Below are 16,720 nucleotides of genomic sequence, written 5' to 3'. Positions count from 1 at the left end.
GCGTAAGCGTTCCGTGTGTTTACATTCAGAGAGGAGGAAACGCCTGGAAGTGTGTTAAAGTCGTGACCGCCTGTGTGTGTCTGTGCAGCGTGTGCAGACGGTCTGTACGGCTCCGACTGTGACAGGAAGTGCCAGTGTGCCAATGGAGGGAAGTGTGACCCGACCACCGGCACGTGCCGATGCCCGCCGGGATTCATAGGAGCGCGATGCAACATCAGTGAGTCTGAGGGCGGCGGAGACACGACGAGCCCCAAGTGTTAGCGTGGGTACTGACCCTGTGTGTGTGTGTGTGTCTCGACAGCTTGTCCAGCTGGCCGTTATGGCTCCGACTGTGTTCAGGTGACGATGTGCGGAGGCGGTGCGCAGAACGACCCGGTCAACGGCCGCTGCGTGTGTCTCGCTGGACGAAGAGGACAGAACTGTGGACATAGTGAGCGTCTCATCTTTCATACTTGACCTCTTGACCCCCTGGAAGTATATCCAGCAACTTGCTTCCTCTCACATCCTGACATTTTGACAGGATGTTTACCAAAGCCTAATTGGAGAGTGTGTGTGTGTGTGTGTGTTTGTCCCTCAGGCTGTCCCCCAGGCTGGTTTGGTGTCCAGTGTGTCCACCACTGTAACTGCAGTAACGGTGGAGTGTGTGACTCTGAGAGCGGGAGCTGCACGTGCGGTCTGGGCTGGACAGGTCCTCACTGCGACAGAGGTGACACGTCGCTCTCACACACACACACCCACACACACACACTAACGAGACACTGAGATGAGTGCTGAGTCCCCAAGCGTCCCCTTCCTTGTTTTTGTCTACCCAGAATGCCCAGCGGGGATGTTTGGCGCCAGCTGCCTCCTCCGATGCGACTGCCAGAACAACGGCACGTGTGACAGAGTGACAGGAAGCTGCCGGTGTGCGGCGGGATACTACGGGCGCCAGTGTGAACACGGTGAGGGTTACAGTGAGCACAGCAGGGGGTCCAGTGTCAGGGAGGGGGTTGACTGATAAGTCCTGAGCCTGAAGCATGTCAGCAGAATCTGTGATGTTTTAGTTGAATTCCTTCTGGTACATTTGCTCATCAGCTGAATTCATCTGAGCTCAGTGTCCATAAGGCTCTTGTTGTTAACCCTTTGTAGTTCACCTCTCAGTCAGTAGTCTTGAGGACTCAAATCTTAAGCGAGCACCCCCCCACCTGTCTGTCACCACTGATGAATCTCACACTCTCGAGGTGTTAAAACCTTCATCCTCCTGTCCGTCCCCAGCCTGTCCTCCCGGTCTCCACGGCCCGCTGTGCCAGCTGCAGTGCGACTGTATGAACGGAGCGTCCTGTCACCACGCATCAGGCCAGTGTGTGTGTCCTCCAGGATACCAGGGCGCCCGCTGCCACAGAGGTCAGTCAGACGACCCCCCGATACATCCGGAGTGGTTTGTGTGCGACTGCTCTCACTGTGCTTTTGTCCTCTCCTTCTACCAGTGTGTGAGCAGGGGACATACGGTCAGGGCTGTGGTAAGGTGTGTGACTGTGACGAGGACACGCCGTGTGACCCCGGGACAGGAACGTGCATCTGCTCCTCAGGGAAGACTGGATCGAGATGCGACATCGGTAAATTGCCTCCTTCCCCCGCCGAGCTGCTATGTGTGCCACTTTGCTGCGCGGTTTAATTAAATCTGTGTGTGTGTGTGTGTGTGTGTCTTTGTGTCAGAGTGCAAAGCAAACCGCTACGGGCCCGACTGCACCCAGAGCTGCGAGTGTCGCAACGGAGCGCAATGCGACCGCCGCAACGGCCGCTGCACCTGCCTGCACAGCTGGATGGGACTGACCTGTCAGGAAGGTAATGACCAATGCTTGTTGGTGGCAGTGTTATACGAACAGAATTACATTTTTTGTCAGTTTCTTCCAAAGTGACACACAGATGATTTATGCTTTAAGACGGTAAAAAGATGCAATGTGGTCCGGTTCCAGCAGAATAGAATCTGTGCTCGGCTCGTATTGATTCAACTGCTGCACGGTAACTAACAGAGCAGAAAGGAGGAGGAACATGCAGCTGAGATTATTCAGCAGCGAGCAAACAGCAGATGGAGAGATTGATCCAGAAAAAGTGTCAAGTCAGTATCTTATATTCATCTAGTGAGCCACAGAGGGTTAATGATTCTGTATCCTCACCGTTTCTCTGGCTGGACTGTCACAAAGAAATAGATTTGACTTGTTTGTGTGTGAGACTCAGTGAGATGTTTTAGCTGACTGGAGGAATACAAGTGAATAACTTTCTGTCTGACAGCGTTCAGGCCCTGTGAGTGTGGATGTGCAGTGGCTGCACTCCTCCTTCCTCTCTGTGATTCCTGAGTGTCGCCCGTTTGCTGATCTGGACCCTGGTTTGTCCCCTCAGGCGGACCCCCGCAGCAGCCGCCCCCCAGGACGAGCAGAGACGACCCGCACCACAGCAACGCCTTATAGCAGAGACAGACGGGTCAGCGCTCACTCCGAGGTGAGGGACAGGTTGTTCAAGGAGCCATCATGGAAACGAAAAAGAGACTCTGATGAGAATCGGAGCTCCACGTTGGCACCTGAGCTGGACGAGCTTCTTGTTTTTGTGCTGAGCTGCTGCGGCTCACAGACTCGCTCACCTGTCACAGGAGCAGAGTGGATTCTCTCTGCAGCATGAACACAAACCTGCAGGAACTCAGCAGATTGGTGAAAAGTCACTGCAGATGTTTGTAGAGGGGCAGAGCTGTTTGTAAGACTGTGGCTGCCTTTGCTCTCGTTTGTGTATTTTTAATCCTTTTTCAGGTTTGTAAAATAATCATGTCAGGACATAAATATGAAACCTTGTCTATTTACATCACTGAAGTTGTTCTGACAAACACAGTACTGAAGTGCCCTGATGTAAACGGGCTCTGCTGTGTAGTACAGTGAGGCTTTGGTTGTATTATAGCACAATAACACATTACTGTTTACTAGACGGCACCATTACTAAACATCTGCGCGCACACACACACACAGGCCTTATCCAACATCAGCCGTCAATACTTGTTTGAATTTATTTTAATTTTATGTTTAAATTGCTTCATATTTATATTTCACAACTTTTGTAAACAGTTGAGTGTATAAATGCCGCCTGTGTCTTCCACTAACTCTCCAGTCACACAGAAACAGACGTGTGCCACATCCACGATGCCAATAAAGACACACACGCGTTTAATTTCCCATTCTTATTTTGATCTTTATTTCATTTTCATTGAAGATCGAAGCTGTACATCCTGTCTAAAGTCAGATTCAAGCACAGTGCAGTGATAGCAATGCCTGCAAAAGAAACTTAAAAAGAGAAAAGGCCGAGGTGATCACAACCAGAAATACTGTATATACAAAGGTCAGACTACAGTACAGTATGTACAGGACAGAGACACCGGGCGAGTCCCTGTGAGTCACACACACACACACAACACAAACAAACAAATCGCCTTCGTCAGTCTCCAAACTGATACGATAGGAAATATGCAGCGTGATGAAAAAATAAGAAGCAGTTTATTCTCTCTACTGCATTGAAAGTCTCAAAACATAAAAAATATATTCTCTGTATAACCTACAACCTTCTGTAAAATAAGCTCCGCCCATCTGTAACTATGGTTACGCTCGAAGCTCTGAGAAAAGCGTGAATCTGCTCGACAGGTGAGGGCAGCAGATAACTACGGCGGCCTGGATGAGAAGCTCCTGAACATTGACACTTATTTCTACAATGTGCATAAACCTTAAATACCAGAGGAGGGGAGGGAGGGAGGGGGCGGGGCAACTCTTTATAGTTCAATATTTGGGCAGGACAGGGTCGAGCCCTGCGCACCGCGGTGTGAACAGAACGCACAGTAATACTTATTATTAAAGTCTCTCCGCTCCCTGATGACGACACATGAAGACACCGGAAGTCTACAAACTGAGCGACGAGAAGGTTCTTTAGTTTAGTTTTTTACTTAACGACGGGATTCGCTTTGATTCACTCGGCAAAACATAGACACACACACACACCGATCAACGAATAACAGCAGGGGGATCAGTTCAAGATCACCTAACCCCTCACGCGCGCGCAGATCGATATTTTGACAAACATTACGTCGTCCACACGTATCCTCTTCACTTTGAAAACGGGAGAGGCATCGACACTCACTGATTCAGCTCTATGGATCAATAAGTGTATTATCAGCTGTTTATTAGTTACGGCTCGTTATCTACAGGTTAGTAAGCGTCACCCTTGGGTGCTGTATAGGCTGGGTGAGGGTCCATGCTGTGAGGGTGTGTCGCATGCGGCCCGCTTGTGCTTTGATCACAGTAAAAGAGAGAATGATTACGGGTAGAAGCGCGGCGGCGGAATCCGGCTGTAATACCTTGTTACGTGTATCGGATAATCCGCCGCCGGAAACGAACCTTAGCGACCCTAAAGTAGCGAGTAAGTGTACTAACGCGTCCTGTATATGAAAGGCGTATTTGTTGAGTAGTATAACAGCGTGGTGACGTAAAGATATACGGAGGAAAATCCATACAGGTGGACGCTTGACTGCGCATGCGCTGAGGTGGGAGCGAGGACGAGAAGACACGATCTTTGGCTCGAGCCACGCGAGAGGCGTCACTGGCGGGACGCGTCCCTCCGCAGTGTCCACACATGAGAGATGAGACAAGACGAGACAGACAGGGCAAAGCGCTCGTATGCACCGTTTGCGTCAACCGGAAACCACCTGCTTCGCCTCCGCCTCCCTGAGCTGCTGCCGCAAGACCCGAGTCAAGCAAAAAGCCCCCCCCCCCTCCCGTAAAGATAAGAGTATACGCCTTTTCCGCCAGCGGGACACGAGACCAGCTGTGCGACTGTAAATAAGGCAGAAGACTTGAACAACAACTTTGATCAAGGACAGATACTCCCCTGAAGACGAGGAGCTGAAGTTGTGTGAAGAAGACACACACACACAAATATACACGTGTGGGATGGAACGCGTCCTGTAGCTCCTATTGTTAAGACATGAGTCAGTGGGCGAGTCTCTCCAGCAGAGGGCGCCCGTGTTCACCGTCATCTCCCTCGGGACTTTTACCGCGTGGACACAGCAGGGACGTCCAGAGGGGGGACAGGGGACCGAAGAGCAGGGGGAAGGGGACTATGGAGGAAGGGGTCTTAGTCTTCGGGAGGCGATGCGATTCTATAGTGCAATGACTGTGATATAAGACTATTGTCCCTCGTTTAAGCGACTCTTGGCCGCCGCGCAGACAGACTAAAGTGCTGATTGTTGAAGCCGCTCGGGGGCTCGCCACACGCTGATGATGTAGACGACACAGGAAGAATTCTTTGAGCGAAAGGGACAGAATCGGACAGTAAGAGGGCGTCAACTGAACATCCAAGGATCAAAGGCATGGCTATGATACATCTGCAGCAGAGGAGGTGGTCTAGTATATTCGTACAGTATGAACCTTTATCTCCCTTTTAGCTGCAATCGGTTTCAGAATAAAAAGCAAAAAATAAATAATATCTGGCTGCCAAGCAAGCGTGTGCTTATTTTTTTTTCCAAAAGGTATTTTTCTTGGGTTTTAAAATACTTTCAGCTGAATTGAATGTATATAACTGATTTAACTATGAGCGCATATCCTTAACCTCGCTGCCTTCAGTCGTTCTTGTCAATCCTTCCCTTTAGCGTGAAGGTGACTGTATTTTTTCCCCCTTTTTCATTTCTTCTCCCTGTAACTCTAAATGAGGACCCCTGGGTGGCCTTGGTGTGGCCAGACTCATGCGCCAGGGTCTCACTCAGTAAAAGCTCAAGCAAACAGAGGATCAGGCAAAGGTGGGGCACTGCGGCTGCAGCCAGGGTGCAGCCCAGCCGGGCGGGGCCGTGCCGCCGCCGCGCGTTAGGAGCGGTAGTCCTTTTTACTGTACGGCTTGTTGCCCAGGATACTGTCCACCTCATGTGTGATGGAGGACGACAACTTTGGAAGAACCTGTTATGGGAGAGAGAGACACAGTGAGTGAGTGAGTGAGTGAGTGAGTGAGTGAGTGAGTGAGCACACACATACACATACACACACACACACACACACACACACACACAAATACACACAGTTTGTGTGTGAGAGAGTCTCTGATATTAAAGGGAAAATCTCAGCCCTCTGGAAATGTTACGCTCTCATTTCCAAAGTGAAATATCAAACATGATATGGAAGAAAGAGTGTACACACATACACACACACGTACACACAAAACATAAAACAGCATCAGAATCATCCAACAATGAAGAGGAGCCTGGATTGAATATTTATTGCAGGCTGATGTGATGTGTGGAGAGCACACCCCGCCCCCCCGCTGATTCAGAAACTCCATTAAAAGAGTGAATCTTATCTCCGGGGCAAGAAGTGTCCGTGAGCGTCTGCAATCCCCCCGGCGCCTGATACTGCGCTGACCTTATTAACTGGCTACAGTAACGCAGCCGAGCGTGCGGCAGCAAACTGCCTGAGAGGCCGAGGGGAGACGGAGACGTTATGAGATGTAATGGGCCAATATGGAATGAATTGGGTCAGCGCATATATTTTTGGTCAAACAATAGACAATCGGGGAACAACAGAACACACCTACACACACACACACAGATGCAGTCAAACAAACAGTGATGGTCTTGTGTTTGTGGCCTCACCTGTATTGCTCCTATGTTCTCCATCAGCTGGTCGGTGCTGGACGCCCCTAAAAGGACAGAGCTCACCCCTTCGTTCCGTAGGCACCATGCTGCAGGAGACCAGTAAACAGCAATGACACCCCCACCACGACGCCACACACACACACACCTCTCAAACAACAACCTACACTTCCCCAAACACACTGCTTTTGCCAAATACTAATAATAATAATTATGACGTGCAACTACAAATCCCACACACACACAAAACATGGAAGCTATTCGTAGCATCGCTCATCCCCATGTGAGAAAACTCTACGCACCATCACACACTATTGTTAACATAAATGTGGGATCCTTCTCTAAACAAACCCCAAACATCTCCGCCCGGTATGTTACCTGAGGAAAACACACGTGTAAGCAGATTAGTGCAGAGCAGCCGAGGAGGAGAATTAGTTGTGAAAATGGCAAGATTAGAATTCTATGGAATATGCAAATGAGCCTGGGGGTCCTGGTGCTGGTTTTAAATGTTAATGCCGGCGTAAGAGCAGACCTTCCCTCGGGTGGCTGAGGACCCCGTAACATTTATCAGCTCTGTTGTCCCCGGTTAAACCGCCGGCTGACTCCTGACTTCACTGGCCGCTCCTGAGGATGCAGGCGCCCGGCCAGAGGGAAGAGCAAGCATTCCATCTTTTATTTTCTATTCAATACCGGAGCAACAAAGTGACGTGGAACAGCACATTGTAGACATAAATCATTTGTGTTGCCTGCAGCAGGGCCGCAAGGATTTATGGTAATTGGGTGAGATGAGGGTGTCCACTAATGGGCCGTGAAACCTAATCTATGACACTGCATTACAGTGTGTGTGTGTGTGGGGGGTCCTGCCCTGATACGCACCGGGATGGGATATGGAGTGGTAGATTTATACGAGGCGTCCCGCATGTCTGACGCTTTTATAACCCTCACAGCGCCGCACGGCTTTGGGCTTCCACAGTCTCACTCTCTGGTCTGGCACCAGATCAATATTGATCACTCGCTGGATTTATGTCTGCCCTGCTAAATTAATGCTGACACGGGGAAACTCCTCAACACGTCAGCAGAACTACACAGGAAAACATTTAAGGCCCCCCGAGGTCCTAAAGCTTTAACACTTCTGCATAATATCCTTTTAAAATATCACACACACACACACACACACACACACACACACACACACACAGGGGATGACACAACATACCAACGGGCGCACCGGACAGCCACCGGAGGGGCGGTGACCCCGGCCCGCCGTGCCAGAGAGCGAGCGGAGAGGCAGAGGGACGGACAGACAGACAGAAAGAGAGAGAGCGGCAGAGTGTATCTGCGTACCGATGGCGAGTTGGGGCAGAGTGCAGCCCAGCCGCTCCGCGATCGCCTGCAGCTCTTTCAACTTCGCCTGCTGACGCCGGCCCTCCTCGCTCAAGATCTTGTCCTTCAACCACTGGTAACCCTGTGGAGAACACAGCACACCTGCTCAAAAACACAGCCCTGCTCACACCGGTGCACTGCGGCGCCTGTGTCACCAGGGCCTGTTTTTAAACACGTGACTCTGCTTCCTCCCGTCTACACCGCAAGCGCAACTCCGGGTTTGAGCCGACGTGAGAGCTTCAGTAAAGGACATTTAAGAAAGGTGCAAACATTACAAAACCCATGGGTGTATCTGCTGAAAATCAGGTTGTGCTCAAAGTATTAAGAGGGGTGCATAGTGTCAATCATCACTGAGTCGTTACTGAGGGCCACAACCAGCAGAAGCCACAGACATCAACAGGCATCAACACACGGCACTCAAACAACTACAGGCATCACATTCCACACACGCGCACACACACTGCACAACACCAAAATGGAGGTCTAGCTTCATGAACCGGGAGATGCTCGGATACAACCTGACACCGTCTTCAGATACACAACATGCCACTGCAGCACACAGGGACACGCTACTAGAAGGAGGAAGACGTGTTGGTTCCTGTCAAGTATGTTGAATAAAGCCAGTTAATGCACAGCTGACAGAGGCGCCGTGTGTGACGAGCTTCTACAGCTTCAATGACAGATGAGTTACATTTCAAAGGCGTTAGGTAATGTGTGTGTGATCGCACGATGACAATTTTAATGATTCAGGTTCACTTCCTGGTGCGTCTAATCTGAAGTCAAGTTAATACTACGCCTCTCCTCATGGGTTTGTGGCAAAAATGTGCATTAGAGAAAAAACGGATTAAAGTCACGACACAAGCCAACAAGCGGTGTCAAACATCAGAGCGGGAGGAGAATACGGGGTTAACACAGTGAACAGCATCAACAGCACTGACAGCTCAGACGTTTGGTGTACACAGAGTTACAGAACCACAAGCACACACACACACCAACACACAGGCAACCAGTGGGGGGGGGGGGGGGGGGGGGGGGGGGGGGGTGTGAGGCACCAGCACAGATGATGCTAAACACAGCGATGCAGTGAGCAGTGTGGGCGGGTTTGGCTACCTTCAGAGAGGCGCGAGAGTAGGGAGGCACCCTGCCGTCATATTTCCCTGAGATGATGCCGCATGCCAGAGGTGACCATGTCATGGCCCCCACGCCTGAGAACACAAACACCATCATCATCAAAATCACCATAGACTTGTTATTATCATCATCATTTGTCCTTTAAGCCCAATCCTTCCTGTCCAACCGGGTCTGGATCAAAGCCCAATCGCCTTTGCCGACTGTGTAAACAAAAGGGGGGGAAGCTGTGCGGTCAAGTCGTCTTGGTCAAGACTGCAGTGGGAGAACGGACTCTTGTCTCCTCTTGTCCGTCAGTCAAACGGAAAAGTGCTGATTGCATTTCAACTTGCATGACAACGCTGGGATTTGTTAGACAAGTCTGGGAGCTGGGAAAAGGATGAAGTCATGTGGTGTGACACATATCTGAGACGGGCAAGTCGCCACTGGGAGTTTAGCTTAGAGTCGCACAGAAAACTGTGGGGTGTTACTTGTCCGTGTTTGGACTCTAACAGGAAAAGAGATCTAACTATAGTCATGATCTGAACAGGAGTATGTGTGGGATCTCAAACTTTCACCCAAAGCCTCCAGCTCCACCACAGATCTTCTCCTGCCAGAGACGCGGCTCCTTCACTTCTCACCTATCTTATGGAAGAGCTCAGGCAGCTGCACCTCCACCTTCTCTCTCTGGAACATGTGATACTCAGCCTGCTCACAGATGGGAGGAATCTGGTTGAACTGCCGTGCCACAGAGTACGCCTCCTGCAGGGAAAAGGTGGAGTGAACCAGAGCCGAGGTGAGATCTCCGTCCAGGACACTACGGTCTGCTGTGACTGAACGGAAGTCAAGCCGGTCGAGCGTTCAGCCTCACCATTATTTCCATTGGGCTCCAGCGAGATGTTCCCCAGTACATAGCCATGCCCTGGTTGATCACGTGGGTCATTGCTCGAACCGTTTCTGCATGGAAAAACAAACACGTTGAAGTTAGTTTGACCACCTTAACTATTACCGATCTGGACTGTACGACTCACAAGAGGCTGTAGAGAAGCTGATTGTTAAGGTAACTACACTACAGGCTGGCTGACATTCAGATGAGTGTGATCAAAAATAATGAGTCCTGCAGTTGTTATGGGACCAGTCATGCAGCAGCTCCGGCGTTTCACACAGCCGAGACACTTAGTACCACTACAATAAGAGAGAAATAAATATAAAGATAAATAGGTCCTCAGTGGAAGCTTGTAATTAGAGATAAACTCATTTAATATCAATGAAATGATTAGTTTCTTTGGTAACTGGCCATTTAATAAGCAGGACTAAATATTTTCAGCAGATGATGCATTGAGTAAACCCAGACAAGGTGTTCTGGACGCAGAGGTGTCTGCTATCTTGTGTCCTGTATCAGCCTGAACGTTATCTCAGACTTATCTGATCAGCTAAACGCTGCGGGGGAATAAAAGGAGCCCAGCAAAACGACTCGGTGACAGATCAGGTACAGCATCATCTGTTGACTCACACTGGTTTATGCACATTAAAAGCACAAGGGCATGCTCTGCTCCTTAACCTGTGTGTGAGCAGCTGACAGGGCGACATGAGGGACCACAAAGCACACCGGACATCATTTTGCCCATAAAACACTACTGGATCCGAATCTTGACGTTGATCACAGAGACAAGGGGCTGAAACACGCCAGAGCAGTAAATCAGAGGCGTGCTGACCCGCTCACAGCAGGGGGGCGGCCCCCATACTGACCCCCCGACAACATTCAGGTTCTGAAAACCTGTCCGGGCTGTCTGATCCTCTACTGAGAGCTCGTCCTCATGACTCTGTAAATAGAAGGAGCAGCAGTTGTATGATGTCCTCTGGCTATTTCCAGACTGAAATACAGCAGATGGTCTAACTCGTGTACTACGTAGTACTGTACACACTTGATGTAGGGGAGTTTTTAAGGCCAGATGGGTCAAAGATCACCCTGCAGACATTTACATCAAACTGCATCATCAACGTCAGACTACCAAAGACTAAATCACTGCAAAAGAGCCCCTTTGCAAGCAACACATCCGTGGTAGGGAAGATGACCCTTGACCTCAGCCTAACCCAAAGAGGAACTCTGACATGGAGAAGTAGATGGATACTGTGCTGAGCTTCCCCCACCCCCCCACCCCCCCCCCCCCACACACAAACTCTCTGCCATTTAAAAAAGGTCTGTAGCACCAGTATCCATCTTCACTCTGACTGTGGAGGTGGAAGCACCAGGACAACATGCAGGATGTAAAAATAGACGTTTCTGTTACGAGAGCTTTGTACATCTCCACATGGTGGGATTGCAAGAGACAAAGGGAGAGAAGAGGATGAGGATGATGTCAATTCAGCACCAATGCAGGCCCTTACCTTCCATAGGCGTATTGGGGTCGGGTCTGTTGGCGAAGACCACGTCCACGTAATCCAGCTGCAGTCTCTCTAGCGAGGCTTTTAAACCTACAGAGAAGCAGAACAGTTAGGAGCCCAAACACAAACTGCAGTATAGAGATTCTTCACTAAACAAAACTCTATCCGTATTCTGTATTTGTGTACAAAAACAAAAACCCCAGAGAGCTTTGGGTTGGGTTAGAGTGCCAGGAAGGTGTGATTTATAGAAATGCAGCCTCAATTCCATCGAGCCAAAAGCCCATTAGGAAGTATTTTGTAAGTGTAAAGTCAGCATTTAAGTTCTGCTCTGCTGGTAATGATCTGCATGGAAGCCGCTCACCTTCTATAATGTGTTTTCGGGATAAACCTCTTTCAGTCTCTGCTCTAGTAAGAAAAACAAACCAAAGGCATTAAATATGACACGAACTGGACGTTCCATAAAGGATTACTGAAATAGTGTCAATTGAATGAAACCAGATCAAACTTACTTTCCACCCCAAAAGATCTTAGTTGTTATAACAAGACTGGAACGTCTAAGAACAGAGAACAAAACATTAACAACAACACAGGCCAAACAGGCAAATGATGACCAAATGACCTTTGTCTTGCTATCTCAGGGTAAAGGCTGAATTTTAACATAATACAACATTTATCTTGCACTAACTGCGAGGATGGAAACGTTTCTACACATCCTCATTTCTATCTTTTCCCTCCAGCATCACATTCACCCACATCCCACAGCAAGCGTGACCGTGCCAACGCTCGGGCGGTGCCAATGAATGACAGAGCCGCACAAATGCCAATCCAAAGAAGAAGAGGAGGCACTGGAAGTCTATACATTATTCAGCATGTTTGAGGAGGGACACAGGAGTGCTGGCTGCCCCCCCATTAATCTTTCATCTCACTACCTTCTTTCCAGTTCACAACGCACCCCGTCGGTGTGCGCGGGGACGGAGATGATCTAAGATTAGGGAGCTGGGCAGGACGGAAATTAAAAGCACAAAACTCCAATGAAGCCCGAGTCGTACCTCCATCCTTTCTTCTTTATGATGTTCCCCAGCACCACCTCGGCCCTGGGAAACAGACGGAGAAAGGGCGTGATTAAGCACAAATACGTATTTTTCCGCTGATGAGAGCTTTAACGCACGTTTGCAAAGCTTAGATTTGAGAACACGGAACAAGTCAGCACATATATAATGCATAAGGAGGCTTTCATGGAAAAGAGCACCTGCGTGGGGTTTGTGGGTGTGAATCATCAGGCAGGCCAGCGGGAACCTGGACCCAGCTGTTCTGCCTAACCGCCACCGTGTTGTCACTCATTAGAAGCCACAAGGGTGCTAATGAGTGACATCACCTCCGACATGGGGCTCATTAGGTTTGAGTGCACACCTCTGTGTTTGAAGACTTACCACCGCTCAGGCTTACATAATGGGATGCCTCTAAGAGCCCAGTGAAGTACAGGCAGGTCTTTTTGAAAGCAAGCTTCTCTTGTTCTTTTTGTTTTGGCTCATTTTGGGTGCAGTAATAAATAAAACTTGCTGCTCTTATCGACTCGGCTTTCAATAACGAATTTGCCGGTCCCAAGTGTGAAAAATGTGCACCTGTGCAAGCTTTAGTGGGCAGAATTCACTGCATTCTGGTCCTCCTACCACTTATAAACAACCGTCTTTGCCAGAAGTAAACTATGGTAATCAGATGTCAATATGAGAGCTAAACCTCAAATACCAACAGCTTAAAGGGACAGAGAGAGAGCAGAGCCTGAACACGGCCAGGCTGCTGAATGAGGCATCGACAACCAGGCATCAATAATCCTCCTGATGCAGCTGGAATAAACTAATCCACCCTCTTGTCTCTCCCCATCTTATCGCCTCCCACCTGTTCCTTCCCTCCCTCTGCTGTCCACTCCCACCACCCTCTGTATTGTTATCTTAGGTCTACCTACCCTGCGTATGTGCGAGGCGCGCAGTAAAGTCTGCTGATTCAAGCAGCAGTGGAGCTGTACCACTAGATAACAGATGTTACAGACTGCCAGCAGGACCAACACCTTTTTAACGACTAACGCATAAGCACTCCCTTGAGCTATAATTTGTGTGTGTGTGTGTGTGTCTGTGTCTGTGTGACTCTCCCTGCCACCTTCTGAAATGTGAGTTCTTTGACAGCCCAAGTGTGAGGTTCTGTTCACCCCCAGTAGGTTCACTTTCTTCATCCATTGTTTAATTAGGCTCTTTCTCTCACGCTGCAATCATGTTGTGACTCAGTGCCGAGGCCGCGTCTCCATGCAGCATTTAATGTATTCACGGATTTAGAATATTTCATTACTTTTCAGAATTTTCTGCAGTAATGCTAAGAATGTGTCACAGATTTCACACACTGATTTCACACACACAATTATTATGCATTGTGAGCAAAACAGACTAAGCCTGAAACATAATGGAGGAGGAGATTCTGTTAAAGCAATTACTCGCACACTTTTAACCGCATGGATGCCATATGCGTTTGCTGATAACAGCAGCTAAATGGAGAGAGCAAAACACATTTATTTGTTTTTCTGGATGGCAGTGGAATGGATTTGCCACTTATGAATCACAATCAGTATCTAAATATCCATACTGTCAATATGGAATATTTGTTTTAGAAGCTATTTATTTTGAGTGAGTCTAAACCAGAGCAAATGTATGCAGGAAACCACTGCCTCAGACAGACTGTACTCATGTGTGTGTGTGATCTGACAGCACAGACTAAACATTAAAGCAGTGTGAAGCCGGTCTGACTGATGGAGGAAATGAAGAATGCCAGAACCCAGAGCTTCACCTGAAAGCCTTTTTTACTCTGATGTGAAAAGTGTGAAATTTACTTCAGTGTGTGTGTGTGTATGTGCGTGTGTGTGTGTTTGTGTGTAATCTAAGCTCTTCAGCGCTGCTTTGCAGTGGAAGCTGCCAGGATTAACACCTGTGCAACACATACTGAGGTGTGACATGCCTGACAGATTTGTCCTTTTAGTCAATCTGGCCTTTGTTTTGTGGCAGTATAATGACCAAGGTCAGTCAGCACTGATAACACTCAGACTGTCAGAGATCAACTACCAGCTTCATCATCATCTTCATCATTAGAAAATCTCCACAACAAAAAACTGCTACTATTTTTGTAGTAATGAGTTCTTTTTGTTTTCTGGATTATTTGGTGTTAGCCCGACACTCCAAGTAAATCTCTCTTCTTAGGAGGATTAAAAAGAGACTTTGCGCTGTCAATCAGAGACACTGTTTGCAAAGGATAATCCCTTAGATTATTTCAAAGCATCCAAGTTACTACAAAGCCAGATTAATCCATGCTGGAATTTAATACATCACTGCGCACTGCAAGTAGGCCGCACAGGGCCGGGGACTGAGAATGCAAAGAGGTTAAAAATATCACCACTGCTCTTCTGTAAATTAAGATCAAAACAACACAAATGTCTGAGCCCTCATAAAACTGACAAACAGGAGGAGCAGCATAGTGTTGATAAAAAGCAGCCACATTATTTGAGGTGCCAGTTCAAGGAGAGAAACATGGAATTCTTTGTTGCTCCTCATGCTCATCTGGACATAACTGTGGGTTTGACCCCTGCTCCACCTACGTGTCAATAACATGCTTTAGATCATATCAGAATGATATATGTGCAAGCATGACATATTAATGTGCCTTCAAAACCTCCTCAGAAGCTCTGATTGACAAGATCGACTTTATAAGTGTGTGTACAGGTTGAGTAAGTTTTGGTTGGAACCATATGGATGCAGTGAGCACTTTTGTTTTAATAGTTTTTCATTCAACAAAAACATCTCAGCTTTGCTCTTTGACTGAGGACCAGCTGTACTAAGCCTTTGCCCTGTGTGATTCATGCACAGAAATCTGGCCCTGAATGTAGTATGCTTTCAAACACATTATCCTGTGAGCTACCAAGCATCAAATATGCACACAAGAAGCTATTGTAACACATTTTTCTGGTCACGTTTGGTGGCTCTGCTCACTGAATGTGACCTGCAGTGCATGGAATACTCACTTCCCAGCAGCATAGACCTCTGCTGTGTCAAACAGATTGATGCCATTTTCATAGGCCAAAGTCATCAGCTGCTCAGCCATCTGTTGAAAGGGGAGGAGAGAAGAACAGAGGGGGCAGAGGAGGGGTGAGAGATCACTGATGTGAGGTGTTAAAGGTTCTCAATAATTAACTTATTTATCTAGGCATGACTAAAGCAGGCTCCTATGGCTGTGCCTTAATATAGGATGTGTTTATTCTCTGGCTGTGACTTAGTCACTCAATACATTAGCAGTGTATATAAAAATAGGCTTTTTAAGCAATCCAGGATATGCTAGATCATACGAAGGGTTCCAATTCCCCAGACTTGACTAATGGAGGATGACAGTGTGTGTCCTGAAGTTCTTTTATCTACCTTTGTTGAACACACTTATTGTAAGTCGCTTTGGATAAAAGCATCTGCTAAATGACCGTAATGTAATGTAATGTAATGACAAGATGCATCTGCTCTCACCTCATCCGTAATCTGTCCCCCGAACGTCACCCATGTTCCTGCGCAGGATGACAGGGAGAGGGTGCAAAGTGTAAGCACACAAAAACACATGCTGGTGGAATGAATCGCAGTCTTGAATCCGTATTCAAGCATATGCCTTGATGCACGTGTCATAAACAAATGGAGAATAGGAGATCAGATGAAGTAAAGACTTTAATGGCAAAAATGCAGAACTCACATAGAGTGTTTCTGGTCTGAAAGACATTTGAGAAACTGGAATTTGAGAATTCACAAGCTAGTTCAATCTGAATTCTTGTCCCTTTAAACTGAGCATTCAGGTGTGCTCATATAATTGAAGCCATTTTAAAACATTTCCAAACTCCACTAATCTGGCTGCTGAACTTTCATTTTATACATGCTGAATAACACACTACATGCTTTCCTTCCAATTAGCGCACAAAGGGTTGCAAAGTTGTTGGTGTGCGACAAACTGCTGAGCGTCCTTGGTTCTGAAAAACTCTTCTTACCTAATCCAAGGCAGGACACCCGCAGGCCAGACTTTCCAAGGTTTCTGTCAAAACAAGAAAGAATCAAATCAGCATTAATATGGAAATGAGGTGACAATGATTTGTGAGATTTTAGGTATGGCCAAGCTCCACTATATAAAATGATA

At 47.9% G+C, this 16,720-nt stretch overlaps 2 protein-coding genes across 4 annotated transcripts in view; one reads left to right on the top strand and one right to left on the bottom strand.

Annotated features, from left to right (window-relative positions):
• The window catches only part of megf6b (multiple EGF-like-domains 6b), a 44,251-nt gene extending 41,059 nt beyond the window's left edge, over positions 1–3,192 (top strand). Inside the window, exons 32-39 of the mRNA XM_076141355.1 lie at positions 89–217; positions 302–430; positions 578–706; positions 813–941; positions 1,255–1,383; positions 1,467–1,595; positions 1,696–1,824; positions 2,380–3,192. Coding sequence (XP_075997470.1) covers positions 89–217; positions 302–430; positions 578–706; positions 813–941; positions 1,255–1,383; positions 1,467–1,595; positions 1,696–1,824; positions 2,380–2,447 — 971 coding nt within the window. The 3' untranslated portion in view covers positions 2,448–3,192. The remainder of the gene's footprint in view (positions 1–88; positions 218–301; positions 431–577; positions 707–812; positions 942–1,254; positions 1,384–1,466; positions 1,596–1,695; positions 1,825–2,379) is intronic.
• An 84-nt stretch (positions 3,193–3,276) lies between these two features.
• Positions 3,277–16,720, bottom strand: part of kcnab2a (potassium voltage-gated channel subfamily A regulatory beta subunit 2a) — a 61,721-nt gene continuing 48,277 nt past the window's right edge. For all 3 annotated transcript variants that reach the window (XM_076141071.1, XM_076141072.1, XM_076141070.1), the window contains 13 exons: positions 16,575–16,618; positions 16,069–16,106; positions 15,579–15,658; positions 12,571–12,615; positions 12,031–12,075; positions 11,883–11,926; positions 11,525–11,611; positions 10,008–10,093; positions 9,778–9,898; positions 9,140–9,234; positions 7,991–8,111; positions 6,647–6,735; positions 3,277–5,957 (listed from right to left, as the gene is read on the bottom strand). In XM_076141071.1, coding sequence (XP_075997186.1) covers positions 5,868–5,957; positions 6,647–6,735; positions 7,991–8,111; positions 9,140–9,234; positions 9,778–9,898; positions 10,008–10,093; positions 11,525–11,611; positions 11,883–11,926; positions 12,031–12,075; positions 12,571–12,615; positions 15,579–15,658; positions 16,069–16,106; positions 16,575–16,618 — 985 coding nt within the window. In that variant the 3' untranslated portion in view covers positions 3,277–5,867. The remainder of the gene's footprint in view (positions 5,958–6,646; positions 6,736–7,990; positions 8,112–9,139; positions 9,235–9,777; positions 9,899–10,007; positions 10,094–11,524; positions 11,612–11,882; positions 11,927–12,030; positions 12,076–12,570; positions 12,616–15,578; positions 15,659–16,068; positions 16,107–16,574; positions 16,619–16,720) is intronic.

The sequence above is a fragment of the Genypterus blacodes genome, unplaced genomic scaffold, assembly GCF_046128005.1.
Source record: "Genypterus blacodes isolate CSIRO-AG114 ecotype Tasmania unplaced genomic scaffold, CSIRO-AGI_Gbla_v1 ptg000017l_1, whole genome shotgun sequence".
Taxonomy (NCBI): Eukaryota; Metazoa; Chordata; class Actinopteri; order Ophidiiformes; family Ophidiidae; genus Genypterus; species Genypterus blacodes.
The sequence above is the reverse complement of the archived record's forward strand: the minus strand, read 5'-3'. Positions and strand labels throughout refer to the sequence as shown.